At 39.9% G+C, this 20,948-nt stretch overlaps 1 protein-coding gene across 1 annotated transcript in view; it reads right to left on the reverse strand.

The window, feature by feature from the left end:
• The window catches only part of OPN5 (opsin 5), a 44,219-nt gene that overhangs the window by 11,734 nt on the left and 11,537 nt on the right, over positions 1–20,948 (reverse strand). The window contains exons 4-6 of the mRNA XM_001104044.5: positions 19,021–19,355; positions 5,568–5,809; positions 2,250–2,307 (exon numbers count right to left, since the gene is read on the reverse strand). Of these exons, the coding sequence (XP_001104044.1) occupies positions 2,250–2,307; positions 5,568–5,809; positions 19,021–19,355 (635 nt within the window). The remainder of the gene's footprint in view (positions 1–2,249; positions 2,308–5,567; positions 5,810–19,020; positions 19,356–20,948) is intronic.

Consider the following 20,948-nt stretch of genomic DNA (forward strand, 5'->3'; position numbering starts at 1 on the left):
CCTATTTTGAATATCTTTACCTATGTTGCAAATGCTCCACGTTCAACATGTTCTAAATATAATTCACTCTCTCCCCCATCCCACTCGCTCTCCTGTATTTTTCCCCTCTGTAAACACCATTATCTACATTATTTCCTAAACAGATGGCCCCAAGTTATCTTCAACTCTTATTCATCCATGTAATCAATTACCACTTTTTTGTCACTTTTCAAAATATTTTAAACCTAAATTTTCATCTTCATTTTTAGTGCCATTTTTTAATTCAGGTTCTCATAAGTTGCAATTTTTTTTATAAAGCCTCTTAACTGGTCTGCTGACCTCTACTCTTGATTCCCCACTCTCATGCAGACAATCCACCTTCCACACTGCCACCAGACTGGTCTCTCTTCCCCAGCCTAAAATCACGAATGGTCTCCCTATCACCATCATGATAAAATCCATATAACAGCATAAACAACAAGGCCTTTGGAGTCTGATTTGGCTCCTGCCAGACTGCCACTCCCAGCTCCACTTCTGACCACCACCACTCGCCTTAATAATAATAAGAGCAGTTGTTAGTACACAGGGATGCTTCTCTGTCACCGGCATAGTGCTAAGTGACTTATGTGGATACTATTTCATAAGTCTCACAATGACCCTGTGATACTATTGTTATTATCCTCATCTTTCAAACTTGCCAAAGGGCACAGAGGAGGAGTGCAAACCTGACTGTGCTTTACAGCTGTGTCCACCTCCATCTGAAGTGCCACACACTCTCACACCTCTATAATTTACACATTTGCCGAAAAGTTCCTTGCCTTTCTAGTCTAATGACAATTCTGCCTCTTCTTTTCTCCAGACTTTGATATGCAGTCATAAGCCCCAAGCAGAGTTGTTGCTTCTTGTTGTTGTTGTTGTTGTTGTTTTGATCATAGAGCATGTTTTTCCAACATTTATTTGGCATGTATCTTAAACCAATGACACCTATCAAGTCATTCCTCATCCCACACCCTTGACTGACGAAGAACAAAGACAAAGGAACTGAAGGTGCCATGTACTGAGGTTGAGCCTTGGAGGAGGGTATGATTCTCTATAAACCTTCAAGTGGAAGGAGTGGAGAGGTTATCAGTGGCATGAGAGGGACCACCCTCTTCCCCTTTTCACTGTTCTTGCTGGCAGCTACCAGAAAGGCAGAATCACAAGTGATGAGCAAGGCTTAAGTTCATAGCAGAAGGGGAGGTGGGTGGAATAGAGAAGCATAGAGAACACCTGTCTAGTCATTTAATTAAAAGAACTGCAATGTAGATGGCCCTGCTTATCAGATTAGGAGAAAAGATAATAGACAACGAGTAGAAAACCTATTTGGACATAGTATCTACATGCCTTCTCCTTTCAGTAGCTTTTAAAGGGCAGGAATCTGTCTTTGAAATCACTCTATCTCATTCATATCTACATCTCTTTACCTATCTGCCTCAAAAGGTGTTTGTTTAAAAAAAGAATGAACAAAAGAAATAACAAGCTAACAAAGAACAAAGAGAAGAAATAACACTTCCAAATAGCTATCTTCACTAAATTCACTACTTAAGCAATTACAACTCATAATGCCCTGTTACATCCATGATTTTAGTAAGTAGAACTTAATGAGAAAACCCACGTGGGTAAAATTATCATCAGCGGAAATTACTGTTGTCTTTAAATTTGGAGATACAGGAGAGTTTTCCATTAGTGATTTAAGGCAAAACTGATTTCCCCAGAGGACTCCTTTGTGGAATGACTGCCATCAGAGTGTGAACCTCCCCCAGCATGAAAAATGGCTGTGAGAACCAAAGTACCTACCAAACAGCCATGGCCCAACATATATGATCATCCACCTAAATGAGCCCCAGAAACTGCCTCCCTAACCCGACATTAAGAAATAATAATGACAATGATATAATAAAATTAAATAACCCCCTAATAAATAAAATTTCTCAACATTTTCCTTACTATATCACATTCAATTCTGTTTGGCATGACAACAGGTTTTAAAGTACATGAAAAGAAAGTTCCAGGGACGCTCATCCTGATAATATTCCTTAAATTAGTATCCTGTAATCTAGTTTCCATTTAGCCATTGGAATTTCCCAGCAACCCCTGGCTTGAGGAAAACTATACAAAATATAAAAATATAATATAAAGACAAAAGTGTGGCCACAATCAAATGTTTACAGCAGTGAAGAGGCAAATAAGTGAATAGTGTGTCCATACTGATGCCGTATCCATCTTCATACCTCTTCGTGAATCTCCAGCACAGCAGAGGACTTCCTGACTGTGGTTACGGTGTGCAGCCTAGATACAGGAGAAGAAAAACGCAATTTTATATATACATATACACACACACAAATACATATGTACATATACATACCTATGTATATGTCAAACTCGACTACCATGAGGATTACGTGCAGAAATCTTGAATTAGCAACAGATAGAAAATGATAATTCAATTTGGAATATTCAAAGTCAAGGAATTATTTGAGCAGAGTTTTCCAAAAACAAGCCACTCATTTACGGCACATTTCCTGTGCCATCATGAGTTTCCTGTTTTCTAGAACACAATTAATTGTACACCTACCTGCACTCAACTAGGCCTTGTGATTCACCCACTGAAGGAATGTTCTTTATAAGACAGCATTGCAAGCCAAGGTGGTCAGGGGAGGTTTGATTATGATAACAATGCCAGAGTTTGCGGCTTTGTTCTCCCTTGTTATCTTCACTCAATACCAGGAATGCAAATGACTCCATCCTTCACTGCACACCCCCAATCAAATGTTTGAACCCCCAGTGCCTTTTAAACATTTCTTCTCCATCTGAGATAGGCCTAGCATCTGAAGCCTCTTTCCCCTGTCACTGACCATAGGTGCCCTCACTTGTCTCCGTGTCGGCAAAGGCCTATGATTCCATGAGCTGTACTGCCAGTGTCTTCCTTTCTTAGCCTCTGGTTCGTTAGCTTTCAACAATGTACAAGATAATCATCTGGGAGAGGTAAACAATTAAACAATGGAAGCTCAGGACCAATCCAGACAAAGCCAAATCTCGACAGATGGGGCCCAGGGAGCAGTCATTTTTCAAAGTTCCCCAGGTGTCTCCATTACACAGCCAGGGTGGAGAAGTGCTGTTTACAAAATATGGGAGACTACATCTGGATAAAAGAATAACATTCCAGAAAGAGTTCTTGGCCACATTTGTTTCCTTTGGTTCACCAACTTCTACCAAAATCTCAGGGGATTCAATTCAGGAGGAAAAAATGAGTTTAGCTTGTAATAGACTGTTAAAATTACCCAAAATTTATTTCCACAATCCCATATTCAATACATTAGCTTTATTGTTTGATTTCAAAATATTTCCCAAGAGGGTGTCCCCTTACAAGCAAAAATATTTCAGGCCTCAGAAAAGAAAAGAACAAGGATATTGATTAATCTAGTTTAATTCACTTGTTTTGGTATGTGCAATAATTCTAAACTAGCTTCACATCGCTTAACCTTGCTCTGCAGACCCGCACATTACTCACTTCCATAGCTTCTTAATAACAACAAAGAGAAACAAGGTTTCTTTCTGGCTTCTTTGTAAAGATATAAAGAAACGTCTGGTGGCTACCATCCACCCTTCAGCTCTTCTCTGAAGCTGCCCCTTCTAAAATCTGCGACTCAATATCTCTTCAGCATTCCTTCCACAAAGAGGCTTCAACCTCTAGCACCTAAGGGCTCTTCACTGCTTCGACTCTACCACCTGCTTTTTCCCCTGAAAGCTGACCCTCTAGAGAAAAGAAATAGCCCTGTCCTTCTCTAGCAGAGTAATTGATGTATTTCGTATAAACGGCTAATAGGAACCAGTGAACCGAGCTGTCTCTTGCCTGACTGATTTTCCCAAAGGTCTGTGGCCCTAAGTCACTTTCTCCCACATAAATTTCCCTCTTCCCAAAGTTGAGTATTGAATATTTATGGGTTGCTCACGGTTGTGAGTGAATGTACAGAACACAGAGGCAGTCTGAGGCAAAATTATGAGGTACGTGAAATTTGCTTGCAGTCATGCCTGTCAAACTCCCATCTCCTTCAGATGAAGAAGTGTGCCATTACTTTCTCCCACAACTGCTCTATTAAAATTATTCTCTCCATCTGCATTTGTAACAAAATATCAATAGCTGATGAGGACATAGTGTTATTACTTCAGAAAGAGATGCGTTTTAGCACTTGGTTTTAACTGTTCAATTCAACAGCAAAGGCAGCAACCACCAAAAAATATGAAAGCACTACTAACAATTATCCCTTAGATCTTTCCACACATCAGTTTTGCTTAATTCTTACAACTTCAGGAGATGGGTATTATTACTGTTTATTCCATTTCTGGCTCTATGTTGTTAATTTGTCCAACGATATAGAGCTATTGTAAACATATTGTAAACAGCCGAACATTAAATACTGGTCTTCTATCTTCAAATTGTGTGTCTCTTCCCCTGTACCACAGCAATAATGATAATGCTACCTTTTATTTGTGCCTTTTTGTCATCTTTTCGTTTGATCCGTTGTGAGGAACCTAAGGTCCAAAATATATGTCACTTGCTCAGGCACAGTGAAAGAACAAGACAAAACCCACATCTTCTCATAGCTAGTTCTACTTTTTTTCCACTGTCCCTTACTTACTCAAGGGAAAAAGTATTGAAAAATATCTAAAAATCAAGTAAATAAGAACAAAAAGCACGGAAACCAGGGGCCCTATCAACACCCCTCACCTCAGACCATGAATTCAGGTGCCTGTTCCACTTTTTACTGCTAATACTGGCCCTAAGTGGACACAGAAGACCACCAATAACCCCCAAGTCTGTACTCACCCTGAGCTTTTTGGGCCTTTAGGAAAAATGGTGCTGGATCCCCAAACTTTTTTCATTGTGTAGCACAAACAGTATCAACCAAGGAGCATACATTTTGAAACCCAGCAGACTTGAATTTGAATTCCTCCTCTGCTACTTTCTGGCTGTTTAAACATGGGCAGCTTGCTTAACTTTAACCTTACTTGAACCTCAATTTCTTCTTCTGACAAAGAGAATAACCCAAGGCTCTTGTGAAAATAAAATAAAAGAAACCTGGCACACAGCAGAAATGTCATCTCCCTTCTCCCCTTCCTTCCTCTGCCTGCCCAACTTTTGTGCCCTTAGTTAGTGGTAATTATGTGCCAAACAAGAGAATCATTCTATTGTGAGATCAAAGCCATGTGAAATAGTACTCTTGGAATAAAATGGATTTGGTCCCAGATATGCAACTTACGAGCCATGGATAAACAGTGGTTGTTGCTCAGATGGACACATCTCTGTATCTTAGTTGCTCCAGAATCGAAAACAGAATCACTTCTCACTATCTATCCATGTCATATAACCTCTACATAGCTGATCACTTGATTTCAGGATCTTTGATAAACAGAAAATAAAGTCCTTCCTACACTACTCCTAGGAGATGAGCTTTAACCCTGAGAAGACAGCACATCTGAGGAGCTTGAACCCTGCCGGATTTTGAAACAAAGAGAGTGTAATTCATTTCCAGCTTCTGAAGTTTTACCTGAAGCCTTCCAGAGACTTCTTCTTGGTTGCTTTCAAACCACCAGTTTGGCAACAGGCAAATTTGTAATCAATAACTTGGTAGATGATGGGATTGTACATCGCTGCAGATTTTGCAAGTAGGGTTGGCACCACAGAGAGCTGTATGGGAATGGAGTCTGGCCTTCCAAAAGCTGACCACACAGACACCACTGCATAAGGAATCCAGGCAATCAGGAATCCAGCACAAATCAACATCGCTACCTGATGAGGGAAAGCAACAGAGAAAAGAATCAAGACAGCTGGTAAAGGACATGAGTCTGAAACGATGGGTACGGAGAAGGATCAGGTCACCTCTCACACCCAAGAAAGTCTGTCATTGTTTTCATTTACTTTGTCTATATCAATCATTTCATATGGACTTCTGCGAAGTTCAGCCAAAAGAAGTGATTACAATTTTTTATCCCATTTACCACATCCTATCTAGTTTCCACTCTAGAATTTGAATGTAGCTAAAGACCCAAAATATAACCCTCAAATAGCTGTCAGATTATGCCTCCATGTGGCAGGAAATCATATTTCTGGACTTCTCAACCCACATTCACTTAAAAACTCGATGGAAAATATATTCACCTTGATGAAATTTTTTTTTTTTTTTTTTTTTTTTGAGATGGAGTCTCGCTCTGTCACCCAGGCTGGAGTGCAGTGGCCGGATCTCAGCTCACTGCAAGCTCCGCCTCCCGGGTTAACGCCATTCTCCTGCCTCAGCCTCCTGAGTAGCTGGGACTACAGGGGCCCGCCACCACGCCCGGCTAGTTTTTTGTATTTTTTAGTAGAGACGGGGTTTCACCATGTTAGCCAGGATGGTCTCGATCTCCTGACCTCGTGATCCTCCAGTCTCGGCCTCCCAAAGTGCTGGGATTAGAGGCTTGAGCCACTGCGCCCGGCCAACCTTGATGAAATTTTAAATCATCATCCATATTCACCTCAGGAAACAGAAACTCTGCCCTAGTTTGAAATTCTAATTTGCATTTTCAGAAATTGCTATTAAATGTTATTTCTTTTGACTCAAATTTTTCTCAGGTTTGAGGCTCAGATAGTGGAAATCACTGGGTACATAATGTAAAATAAGTCATTGAGATTCAGCCAAAGTGGTACAGTTTTATAGAACAATACTTTTCCAGAAAACACTTTTCACTCTCACAAAATTATAATCACCTTCAGGACCTCTTTATTTTCAGACCAAAGAATAATTAGTGATAGGGTTTAAAACACCCTCACAAGTCTCTCACCATCTGCAATTCAGTCCCTTTAATAATGTGGTCCTAATTAGTGCTGTGTAACTACCTACCTGACCCCTATACATCATCTCACTTCAACAAACTCTTTTCAACAAGTCTTTGTGTAAGACACTATGCCTAGTGCTGTGGGGTAATACCAGTGAAACCTAGAGCCTGAGTTGTATCCCTCTAGAATACAAATAACTACAGTACAAGGCTGAATATGATTTAAGTGGCAGCTCAGAGGAAGACACATGTACATCCTATTGGGCAAATTGGGGAGTTTGTTTTTTGAGACGAAGTTTCACTCTTGTTGCCCAGGGTGGAGCGCAGTGTTGTGATCTTCGCTCACTGCAACCTCTGCCTGCCAGGTTCAAGAGATTCTCCTGCCTCAGCCTCACGAGTAGCTGTGATTACAGGTGTGCACCACCATGCCTGGCTAATTTTTCTATTTTTGTAGAGATAGGGTTTCACCATGTTGGCCAGGGTGGTCTCGAACTCCTGATCCTAGGTGATCCACCCACCTCAGCCTCCCAAAGTGCTGGGATTACAGGCATGAGCCATTGCGCCCAGCGTATCGAGGAAAGTTTCAAAGAGGACATGCACCTTGACAAGTAGAAATAAAGAAATAGTGGTGAAACAAAGTAAAGGCATAGACAGGAATGTGGGAGGTCAGTATAGGAACCAGTGAGCTATTCACTGTGGTATGAGAAAGCAACAAAGGGAAATGAGGCAGGAAAGAAAGATTCAGGGTTTTGTATGGCATTATGAGCTTGCCCTTAATTCTATATTATTTGAGACACTGGTAGGTTTTTGAGCAGGAAATATGATGAGAGCTCTGCTTAGGAGGATTAGCCTGTAGAGGAAAATGGCACAGAAAAAAATAGAAGGTAGAAAGATCATTGTTTATTCATTCAATCAACAAGCTTCTACATGCTTTGTGTGAAGGATAAAGCAATAAACAAAGCAGACACATCCCTGCCCATGTAGAATTTCTACTCTTGGCAGGTTTGATTGGGCAAGAGTCTAAAGAAGAAATCAGAAATTAGAGTATTGAGACTAACAAATGCAATCAAAACTTTGGTTTTTATTTAAAACTTGTGCTATTTCAGGCCCTAATTGAAAAAGCGTACACTAACTTCAAAGTATCTTTACACACTGTTATCTACTAGGATATTCCTTCCGTAAAATAAATTTGAAATCTACATTCAAATCAGTCTTCTGCACAGTAGACATCTATTTGTTTGGGGCGGGGGATTGTTTGTTTGTTTGTTTTACCTTTGTTTCTACCTTCCCAGTGTATCTCTTCTACCTTAGCATCACCAGCACCCCTCAACCTGCTAGGCTGCTTTATGAAGCTGACATCATGGGCATCACATGACCCAAGTCTGACCAAGCAGAGGACTACACATTCCTGGCTACGATAATAGGAATAGAGAGCAGCACATGACTCAAAAGATCTTGATCAAACCCACCTTGGGGATTTTATAAAGTTCCAGGAAAATTGGACTTTCCTATAATCTCTGAGTAAGGATGCAGCTATGCCGGGTATCACTTCCTTTTATTCCCATCGCCCACTTTAAGAAGCAAAATAACAATTCCCAACATCAGGGTCATGACAAGTTCTAGAGAATCAATGATAAGGAGTGAGACATACAATGTTTTATTAGTAATAATTAAAGCAACACTATTTGTGAATGCCTTTATTGTTTTAGACGGTTGATTGGATGTGTTTTTCCCATAACAAGGTCATATGTGTGCACGTGCATCTCAGTACGCTTTAGTGGTAAGCAAGAAATGCTCCACAGCCTCCGGTCTACTTGGCCTATGGAACAGCCTGTCTATGGGGTGTGTTTGCCCTGGAAACCCACCTCTGTGGAGTGTATAAGAATGAAACATGGAAAATCTGCCCTAAAGTCTCAGGTTCTAAAGTTCCACCCAAGAATTTCAGAACTTATCTCTGAACATTAACTGCAGCATGCACACACAAAAACCCTTAATAATATAAATTTTGCTCCATTTGCAAATAGAGAATCTGAATCCCCAGGAAATGAATCAGGTGAGCCCAGATCTGCTGCATGACCTGCAACCTTGCTTTCAGTTCTTGGCCAAACTGTCACCTGTGCTTAACAGTTAACCTGTCAAGTTCCAGTGTACACATGCAGCTCTCCCATTGGACTTGCTTTTCTATCTTTCTACAAAGCTTACCCAGGAGAAATTTTTATTTGGTTATGTCTGTGTGACTTTTGCTTGTAAATGGAATGGATGCCTCAAGGCTCACAGTGAGGGCCTTCTTTTTCTAAATCCCCAAATAAACACTGACTATAGAAATAAAGCTTGCTTTAGCAGATGTCTAGGGACTTAACATAGCTCCATCTTTGCTTCTTTGGTGAGTCATATGATGAGTTCACAGTATCCCAAAAGCTGTTTTCTGTGTTGCTGCCAAAGTCATTGACAAAAAATAGATTAGCACTTAGTCCATAATATTTTCTACATTTTACGTGTTTTCTACTTTTAGAAGTGTGTGCAATTGGGGAACAGGAAAGACTTAAAACATTTGCATTATGTTATCCTTCTTAAAAGGACATAGAAGAATTAAATATACTGCAGTTTTACAAACACATAGCAAATGAATCACTGTGGTTTTTCTGGGATTAGAATAAATCTAAATACTTTAAATTGAAAGACTTAGAAATTGAGTTTAAAGCCGAAAGAGGGATAAAAGGCTAGATCTAAAAAGTACTACGCAATGTTATTTATGTTTCTGAAGTGAATACAAAGTTAATATAAGGGACATTCACTTTCTATAACCTTTTCATTTTAAAATATACTCCACAAAATATTAAACATTTAAATGTAAAAACTATTTTAAGATATAGGCCACGAAAGTTTTCAAAACTTTCATGTTACACTCCATTTTTGTCAACACTTTCTACTCAGCTTGGAATACATTTAATCTTTTCATCAGTCTGTTTTTGACTTTCCTCAATTCTAAATGTGTCTTAATTTTTATTTTCTAAAATCTCTATTCCAGATATTATTAAGCCAGTTCTAACACAGGCTCCTGTACCCATCAACTTTTTCTAAGTTGTTTATTTTTTTTAATTACTTCACTTTTATCACTGCCTTTTTGGGTCACTGGAAAAGCAGTAAGACTTCAAATCCTAAATTAGACAATTTTTGTGGGCGGAAATTCACAGGGTACGTGTTTAGCTTCTACAAAAGAATCACACATCTGCAACCCAGTTCATTTTAAGTACATCATGCTGTAGAGGACCAAGGGATATAGCCAGTTTCTAGCACCAATTCAAACTGGTATTGTGTCACAAAAGCAGTGTTGTCCGTAATTGCTCAATTCCAATTAATTAACCAATTAAAGCAATAATAGAATAATGTGGTTGAAAGTAAATTCTCCAAGGCTATGCCTCTGGGTCTAATACATCTGAAGCATTCCAGCAGGTAAGGTTTCTAAGAAGGAGTTTCCCTCCTTTCAATGTGCTGAGGCAGTGTGGAATAGTGGGAAGAGTCATTGGCATGGAGATACTCTGAGTAACTCCGTGATACCAGTCGTGGTTCAGCCCCACTGACCAGTGTGAGTGGGGCAGAATCGCTGATTTTCTAGGAACAACTATTTCAGAGGGGGTGCCCAGCTCCTCTCTCCAGGCTCCTTTGCTCAGATGCAAATAAGACTTCAGCTAACACTTGAAGCTGCATACTACCTGGAATAATAAAATAGATGAGAGGAAGATATAGAATTGATGTGAAAGTAAGGTTGAAAAAGAGGGCCAAAGAGATGAAGTAAGTTCCCCGTCAATAACAAGATTGAATCGCATTACAGAACCAATTAGACTGGGGATAGCAAAGATATTTCAGTGGCTAGAGTGAGATAATGTTCCCAGGAGAGATCACCTCTATGCATTAGGGAACAGGAAGAATGTGCATCCTGTCTGCTTCAGGAGACAGCGCAATTGACGGGAGCATGCGGGTGACAAGATTTTGTTTTTCTAGCTTGGGTCTAGCTAGCAAGTATATGGATTTGATTCCAACCAGTAAGAAAATAATATTAAAAGACAGTAATTCCCGTTATGGGACTACTACCTTCCCTGTATAAGAGCCACCTGTCACTGAGTGACTCTACCAGTGACAAGCAGGAAGGGAGGGATCTTGACAACTGTGACCTACCTTCTTTGGTTCCTTCTCAAACACACACAAATAAGAGTGGTGACACTCACTTAGCTTTCACATTACCTTTTAAGAAATTAAGTAATTTGACAGCTTTGAGTGTGTCTAGTTGGAATTTCTTCCTTCTTTCTATTTTATCCACAGAATGATAATGAAGGTCAACCATCCTAAACCTTCCTCCATAAACTTGTAAAGAAAAAATTTCTGACATCTTTGGTGTACCTTCCATCTGTGAATCCTGGTTGTGATCTAAGCAATAAACATGAATTCATACTTCAAAAAAAAATCAAGAAAAGAAAAACAAGAATTTCACACTTCCCAATTGCAATTTTCTCGAATCTTAAAATACCACTACTCTATAAACAAGCAAAAACTGCAACTGAAAAGAGAGGCGGCAAATTAGGTCATGTCACTCTATGCATCTGTGTTTTGGGGTTTTGGTCCAAAACTGAACACAATATTTCCTGACTAGGCAGTGGCTGGCTTAAAGAACAGAAAATAACTTACAAGTATCTGGTTCAACAAAACAGGAGAGATTTCACTATTGGTTATAGATGGCCCAAAACCCTTGAAGTGACGATATGCGGCTTGGAGAGGAACAAATACTCAGGTTGGAAGGCCATGTGGTTTTAGTAACAATAGCTATTGCCAAAGACCTTTAAACAATTGAACAAATCTAGTCATTTTCATAGACACATGGAGTTTAGAAGGTAACTGAGATATCATTTCATTCTCTTCCTCTACTTTCTTTCACAGATGAGAAAACTAACGCCCAGGAAGATTAAATGATTTGCTCTAGGTTTAATTCATCAAGACGCTGAGTTGCAAGCAACAGAAATTGACTATGGGTGAGTGAGGCAGAAAATACATTTATTTAAATGATACTGGTTAACATAAAGTAACACTGGGAAACTGCAGTTTCTACTGAGATCAAGCAGAGAGAAATGCTACCCAAAGCTGTGACAGAACTGGTTCTGATGCAGAAACCACTGCTGCTGTGGCCATGGCCTCAGGAAAGAATTCCCTGCCCCTAGAGGCCATATCATTACTTCCTGGGACACATTGAGGGCTGGTGCCCAAGTCCATAGCTGTAGGGGAATTCTGGGAAATGAGTGGCTGATCTTTTCAGCATCTTTTAAATTAAGAGGCACAATGCTTCTCCTCCCACTCTAAGCAAGGAACAACATGTTGGAAATTCCTCAGACACAGAAGTCTTTCAGCCTCTGGCAGGCAAAATAAAAAACACACATTGACTATGTAACACCTCTCAAGGAGCTAGTGGCAAAATTGGAATTGACCCCTAGTTTAAACCTTTTTCATGATTATATTGCTCTGAACTAATCCTTCCTTCCTTCAACAAATATATATTAAGCCCTTACCATGTATAGGTCATTGTATTAGGTCCTGGGGACACAAAGAGAACAAAAAAACATGGCTGTTACCCTCTCAGGGCTCATCAAGTAGTGGTAACAAAGGAAAAAAAAAAGGAAATGAAGGAATAATCCTCAAATAAGTATGAAATTGTAAATTAATTAAAAATTGTGACATGTGCCAAGAAGACAATGTAAAGGCTGCAATGAAACATTTTAATAGGAGGATCTGAATTCAACTTTTGGAAATGCTTCTCTGGGAAGTGACATTTAAGCTAAGAACAGAGGGATGTAATTAATTAATTGGTGTGGGTTTTCTTTAAAGCAATATAGTTCAACTTTCCCACAAACTGCCTTAGAGTCCACACAGGGGGTCTTCTGAATCTGACCCCTCAATGATAAATAGCATTTGACGAGCTATAAAAGGGAGGAGTCGTTTAAGGGAAATGGAGCTTTAAGAGTTTTAGACGGATTTCACAGTCAATGTAAAAGAGCACAGTGAAGAAAAATGCCCTGTCAGGTATAAAAGAAACAGAGGCACTCAAGCCAGGGTTCAAGGGACCTCTTAACATTCATCAAGGTAATTAGATTAACTTCGTTTATTCAATTATGTATTTTTTCAAGCGATCCTGATTAAACAGCTAGCAGGTGCCAGGCTATAGGGTCCAGTGGCAAACAGGACCCCCAGCACTTTCCTTTGCCTCACTTACTATCTTACAAAAGAGAGTTATAAACATGTGATTCGGTAAAATATGACCAGTGTCACCAAAGATAACGTGCCAACTGCTCTGATGGCTCATACATAGCAGGTAGACTTTAACCAGCCAGGGAGAATCAGAAGGGCTTCCTGGTATAAATAAGGGGCACTAAGAGAAATTCAGGTGCCCAGGGGATCTGTATAATAACTGTAGACCTGTAACATTGTAAATGATGGATGTGTGTTAAATGAATTACTATGAAGTACCAACACGTATGGCATAATAATATTTGGAAAGACTAATTCATGCTTCTGGGATTGTCTTCCTGTCATTGTACTGAAACTGTCTTTGCAAAAATTTTATCAGTAAGAAAAATTGTAACAGTGAACTGAGCTGTTCTAACACCCCCATCTTGACTTTCCCTTAATTATTCCTGGGATTGGGGCCAGGCTGACTTTGAGGGACATTTAGGCTCAAGTTTAAATGATAACAGGCCTTTCCCCAAACTCAAGCACTTTTGAAAAGCTAATGGGAGGCTGTCAAACTGGTGGAAATGAGAGGAGACTGAGTTCTGCTAAAGTGCAGACATAAATGATTGTCAGTCATTATTCTGGAGGTTATAAGATATGCAACTTCCCCAATTACTCCTGCAAATAACATCACTATTGTAGAACCTATGGCCTTTTGAGATATCTTTTCAGGTTTTTTGCATGTCTGACACTCATAGCTACACCTGGACCCCAAGGCTCCTGTGGCCCCACCTGGGCAGACTCAGCTCAAGAGGACAGCTTTGACCCCCTATAATTTCATCCCCAACCCAACCAGTCAGCAACAAGCACCCATTGCAGAGCAATCCCCACTCCTTCACCCAAACAGCCTTTGAGATACCCCTCACTTACAAGCTTTGGATGAGATTGATTTGGGTACTAACTCCATTTCCCATCTGGCATGACTGGCCTAATGTCTATTAAACTCTTTATTGCAATGCCGTGGTCTTTCTTTGTGCAGCAGGTAGGAAGAACCCCTCAGGCAGTGACTCTACCATTTCCCTTATTTAATCAGCAGCAAGAGTGTTCACTGCATTGTGTGAAGATTTTTATAAGCAAAAGTACCCAAAGAAGTAAAACCTTCATTTCTCAGCTTCTGAGTTTTAAAATAGAAATTTGAAACTCACAGGAGAAAAAATAATTGAGAAAAAGGGTTTTGAGTGTAGGGAAAAAAAGTGACTTTAAGTATCCACAATCAGAGGCTTAAAGGACTCAGGGCATTAAGATTACTGTGTGAAAAATTTAGAGGATGTACATGGAAATAAGAGCCAGTTTTCCCACTCCCAAATAGGTACAGGGCCTACACCCCAAAGGCAAGTGGGGACATCAGAGGAGTTGGTAACCAACCCGGAGAAGGTGTCCTGAACCTACCCCACTGAGCTGAACACCAAGGGCTGGGATTGGGGCTGGAAGAACAATAGCCAAGGGTCGGGGATGGGGATGGAAGAACAACAGAATTCTCAGGGATGTGAAAGCAGAAAACATGTGTCTCACTTCCCAAGGTCCCAGCCAAGACCCAAGACGCACCTGAGGGGCTTCAGCGGAAGGGTGGGGAAGTAGCTTACAGTGCTGATGAGCCTAAAGATGCTTATAGTTGGAACAATGAAGATGCAAAGTGACCCATGAAAACTGTAACTAAGACCGCAAGGAACCCTAAATATCACAGCAATGTCAGAGTCAATGAATGACAACACCCAGACCAGGAGTCCCCTACCCATTAGCACCGACATTGTGAAAACCTTCCTGAAACTTTTAGGTAATCCTGGGAAGAGGAGAGAAATTACTGATTTGACAGAATTTATATTGATTGTCCAATAAGAAATCAGTTTTACAAGGTCAAATGCAGGCATAGAAATGAGATTATGCTGAGTCATCGAAATATAAAGATAATCATATCTATATCTGTGTATGTATGCGTGTGTGTGTGTGTGTGTGTGTATATATATATATATATATATATATATATATATATATATATCACACCTCTGTTTGTAGCCTGTGAAATTTCAGGCTGCTACAAAAGTCTAGCAAAACCATTGATTTTTAAAATTAATTAGAAGAAAGCTACAAAGTAGAGAAAGGCTTGCAGAGAGAATGCCAACTTTTAGCTTCACGAGATCAGACCCTCAGAATACTGGCCCCAGTAATAACCCAGCTAGAAATAATTAGAGTACACAGAAAAGTAAGTGATTTTGATCTCAGAATCCCGGAAGGTAACCTTTAAGTAATCAGCTTTTAGAACAGGCTGTTCTGAAGATCAGAAGCACCAAGTGAGCAAGCAAATTGACAATCCTGAGCAGTAGCTAAATGAGCAAAAAGGTTGCTAAGGCTATGGAAGGGTCCAGTATAAGGTGGTTTCTACTTATTTTTTTTACTCAGTAGGAAAAATCAAGGTCAAAATTGAGTAGTAGTTAAAAATAGTTTAAATTTAGTACTGAAGATGTCACAGTAGTTATGTTTGTTTCTCAATTGGGTTAAATTTTGTCTTACATTTTCTGTACAAATATTAATAATTAGAAACATTTTGTGTTTATGTTATTTTAAGATAGGTTTATATAATGTGTACATAAATAAATGAAATATAGACACATTAATATATTACATATTATGTGATATGTCATTAAGTATATAAATTAAAAGAATATACATATATACATAACAAAATTATACATATGTATTCCTATACTTCATTTAACATTTCTTTGGTTAACCTTGTCTAGAGTGAGCCTAACTATTTGATCTACCCAGTCCAAGTCAAGCAGAATAACACAATAAATCAAATTAAATGGTGTACGTGCTGAGCTATACCTCATATGTATAATGAGTTCCAAAAACATTGACTCACATGTATAATGAGTTCTAGAAGCACTGACTGGTCTAAACATTGACTAGGTTCATTTTTCAATATGGGTTGAATTTTAGCTTAAATTTTCTGCACAAATATTAATAATTAGAGATGTTTTGTATTTAGGTTATTTTAATACAGGTTTATATAAACAAAATATAGACACATTCTTAATATAGTATTACATATCATGTGCTATAATATCAGTATATAAATTAAAAGAATATACATATATACATAACAAAATTACACATATGTATTCCTACACTTTGTTTAACATTTCGTTTAACCTGGTCTAGGGCGAGCCTATTTGATCTACCCAGTCCAAGTCAAGCAGAATAATAACAAATCAAATTAAATGTATATGCTGAGCTATACCTCATATGTAGAATGAGTTCCAGAAGCATTGACTAGACAAACTGCTCACTCCTCAAGAATACACAAGAGAACAAGATGCTAGAATGTGCGAGGGTCAAATTGAGCAGTTCAACTGACAGGAGAGATGATTTATTGAGCAAGGTCAACAAAGTGTCAAGGCCAATGACATAATAGGGGATGGCAAAGAGAGAGGTGAGTGGGATGGCAAAAAGAAAGCACATTCTCAGACATTGCAGCAACTGTATGCTACGTCAAACTACAGGGCAACAAAGTAAACTTCAATGTCACATACCAGTGTGATGAATGTCCACACATCGTTTCCTGGGCACACTTCCATAAACTATTGAAAAGCAAAATTTTCATCATTGGTACAATTGCCCAGTTTCCAAAATAGTACCTGATACAAAGTAGGATTTGCATTAAATCTAATTCAACTTTAACTGGGATTGATTTATTTAAATTTCTTTTTTGAAAGTTGCAGATAAGAGCTAAAGGGAGAGCTAGAAATGAAGAACCTAACTCATAATGCTTCATTTTGTGAAAATATTTTCCTACTTTATAGCCAATTATAAGACAGAAGAATATCATGCTTCCTGAATCTGCATTTTTGTCCAAGAACTGTTCTATTATTAAGCTATCAGTATAGATTTAGAGTGATGAAAACGTCCCTTAAAGCTTCCTCTACTCAGCATGTAGACTTTGAGCATAACAGTCAACTGGAGCCATCAGGAATCTAGCTCACAATATGTGATATTGTTTGGCTGTCCTCCCACCCAAATCTCATCTTGAATTATAGCTCCCATAATTCTCATGTGTCATGGGAGGGACCTAGTGAGAGGTAATTGAATCATAGGGGCAGGACTTTCCCATACTATTCTCATGATAGTGAATAAGTCTCACAAGATCTGATGGTTCTATAAAAGGGAGTTCCCCTGCACACGCTCTCTTGCCTGCCACCATGTAAGACATGACTTTGCTCTTCATTTGCCTTCTGCCATGTTTGCTAGGCCTCCCCAGCCATGTGGAACTGTGAGTCAATTAAATCTCTTTCCTTTATAAATTATCCCATCTTGGGTACATCTTTATTAGCAGTGTGAGAGCAGACTAATGCAATATGCAACCAAGAGATCTTTGCATAACTCCAAAAATTCTGCAATTTGGAGAGAGGCATATTACTAGAACCAAGGCTCTGATTTACTAAAAAGCCATCTCTTATCTGGAGGGAACTGTGTTTCTCTGGGTCCCTGAGACCAGTGGTCTCCAAAGTGAATGTGAGAACACTTGAGGGTAGGATAGCAATCAACATGATTGATTGGGATACAGGAAGAAGTAATTATAACTTCAATCTACCTTTATTTTTATCTTTAAAATAGAAGACAAAAATTGGGGGGTTAAATAAGAGGGTGCTAATATTTAATACAAAGCTTGATGGTATTACCTGTATGTCATTTAATATTGAGGGCATGTGTTGGAAAATAATTTTTCAGTATAGGGGCAAAAAATCATGAACATGTGAGGACCACTGCTTTAGACTTTACCGGTAATTCCTAACAGTCATAAGGAAAAAGGAGAAACCACGGTTGCTTTAACACATTCTCTGCACCAGATGACAGAATAATATGCTTTATCTCTTTGAATTCCCACCATAACCCAATGAGACAGATATCACTATTCCTGTTACAGAAGTGAGGAAATAGAGATTCAAGAAAGCTAAATATCTAGCTCTAGGTCACAAACCTGGCAGGTACTGGTGATGGGATTAAACTCTAGTCTTGTTCTTTTCCTTACTCCACAATATCTAAAGAACTGCCGCCTCTGAAACTATCATTTACCAAGGTACTCAAGCCTGCAGAAACTGCTCGTGTTCTTAACACAAGCTTCCCATGGGAAAGCACACGTGGTAAACTCTTACACTATAAATAATTCAGGTGGTAGAATGTCCCTAATGATGTCCCAAAGTCTATGCAACACAGTAAATACTGTGAGGCATTATATGACTCGTAAAAGTTATCCTTATTACTGAAATAATGAATATGAATCCATAGTACCCTATTTGGTAGAGAAGATAAGCCCTCAATGGATGGGTTATACAAATTTGGTAGATATTAAAAGTGTGTGTGTGTGTGTGTGTGTGTGTGTGTGTGTGTGTATGAGAGAGAGAGAGAGAAGAGAGAAGTGGGGAAATAGAGACAGAAAGAGGAGAGAGATACCACAAAGAAAGGCTTAGCCAATCATCAACAAAGTTCAGAATTATGTAAAGAATAGAGATTCTAAGTTCTCTCAGTCTCCAACGTTCCCTATCCATTTTTTTTTTTTTTTTGAGACGGAGTCTTGCTCTGTCGCCCAGGCTGGAGTGAGTGGCACGATCTCGGCTCACTGCAAGCTCCGCCTCCCGGGTTAACGCCATTCTCCTGCCTCAGCCTCCCGAGTAGCTGGGACTACAGGCGCCCGCCACCACGCCCGGCTAGTTTTTTTGTATTTTTAGTAGAGACGGGGTTTCACCGTGTTAGCCAGGATGGTCTCGATCTCCTGACCTCGTGATCCGCCAGCCTCGGCCTCCCAAAGTGCTGGGATTACAGGCGTGAGCCACCGCGCCCAGCCTGTTCCCTACCCTTTTTACCCTATGAAGTTGTAAGTGGTCAGAAAACACGTGTGTAAAATATTAGTGCAGTTACCTTTGTCAGTTTCATTTCCAGAACATGACTGCTGTGGATCCGACTGTCGAAATGAGCTACTTCTTTGGAAGAGGACTTAACCTTGGCAATGATCTTTACGTAGGAGAACACGATCACAGCCGTTGGGAGCAAGAGGCAGAAGAAGAGGATGTTCAGGATGAAAACCTGGCCCCCTACCGAGGCCTGGGCCAGCCACCAGTCCAGGGTGCACGAGGTTCCGAAGGGCTCAGGTGCGTAGTCCCCCAGACCTACCAAGGGCATGGTGGTCCAGAAGGAAGCATAGGCCCAGATGGCTGCCAGGCAGATGTAGGCGTGCTTTCTTTTCAGCCAAACCCCTGGAGGCGGAAGAAAAGCATTACCCGGATGTAATCTGCCCTACACCCAGATACCTCCCCTCGATATGTCAAATTCCACCTCCAAAGATTTATTCCATTGATTTCTGGGAGACCTGGGCAGATAACTGAAGCCTGAGGGAGAGTGGAATAAACGGAAAAAAGTTCCAGAGCTTGGGCCTTTCTCCAGGAGAACACAATTGGAAGGTTTTCTCTAGGCATCTGGGAGCTTTGGGAGGGAGAAGTGACAACAGCTGGGAAAAGGGACAGGAAAGAGATGAGAGGATGCTGAAGACAATGGAGGCCCTTGAGAAAACATCTCGGAAAGGGTGTGTTAGTGGATCATCCAGGGAAAATCCTTCTGGGAGGTGAGGAGTCACAGAACATGGCTTGTGTCTTTAAAATGCCCTTCCTCCTAACAGCTTTTGTGTTGCTAGTCTCATCTGGCTTCCTAAGAACTTGTGGAAGGGGCTTGGTGGCTCGTGATCATTACACAAATGGTTTGAGATTAAAGTGCTTGACTGTGTTTTAGTAATTTGTGGAGCAGGTTTGGAATCTTCAAACATCATTCACACAACAATCGCACTCACACAGCCACAGCGGGAGAGGCAGAGAATCTAGGTAGGTTGCATCATGTTCTGCAAAGTAATTCTGTGAAGATATTTTCAGGAAGACAAAAAATGAGCTCCGTTTTTCAGCACTAGTTTCTGTTAACCAAAAGAGAATTCCAAGCGGAGGAAATAGTGCAGTCATCTAAGAAAAGCTGTAAAGCACTAGTGATCATTTTCAGAGTTCAACACAACCACCAAAGACAGATCGGCCTGATTAAGTGCAGCAGCCTCCACAAGAAATTACCTTCACACCTCACTCATCACCTCAAACGAAGAGGGCCGGGAAAGTGACTCTTTACTGCCTAGGTTTTGTGTCAGCAGAGAAGAAATATCAAAATATATTCAATAAAAGCTAAATGCTTACTTCAATATAGACTGAGAGCCTGCCTCTGCTTAGTGCAATGTGAGGTTTGGAAAGTCAGTAAGGCCTAATTCTTCTGTGTCTAGTCTTTGACTGACCTTGTGCATGCAAGACTATGTTGCATATGGGTTAAATAAAATAATGTAAGGGGCCTGCTTTGCAGACTAGAAGGTGCTACATTAACGTGAAAGTTTTACTCCTGTGTAAGTATATCTCATTTAGCGCTAACAAGAAATATAACACATTGTTTCTATACTCTGTTGTCTCCATTTTTTTTCAAATATGTGGCATTTTGTGTCATGAAATGCAAATTTCATGCCCAACCAGATAGGGGTAGCAATCATGTAGCCACATTATAACTCAGCTCTTGCTTCTCCACTAAAACCAATGAAACATTGGCACAGGTAATCACATATATTCATGGGAATGTGCATAGGCATACGTATAAGCATTTATGGTTAGGGTTACTTGTGAGGTGTTTTATACTTACATTCCAGTATGGTGAAAGGCTGTCAAGTACAGGAGGGAGTAGATTAGTAGATTGGTTCTGTGTTGCTCCAGAAGTCAGAACTAGGACCAATGGGTGGAGGTTACTGGGAGGCAGTTTTGTCTTAATATAAGGAA

Source organism: Macaca mulatta, chromosome 4, assembly GCF_049350105.2.
Source record: "Macaca mulatta isolate MMU2019108-1 chromosome 4, T2T-MMU8v2.0, whole genome shotgun sequence".
Lineage (NCBI taxonomy): Eukaryota > Metazoa > Chordata > Mammalia > Primates > Cercopithecidae > Macaca > Macaca mulatta.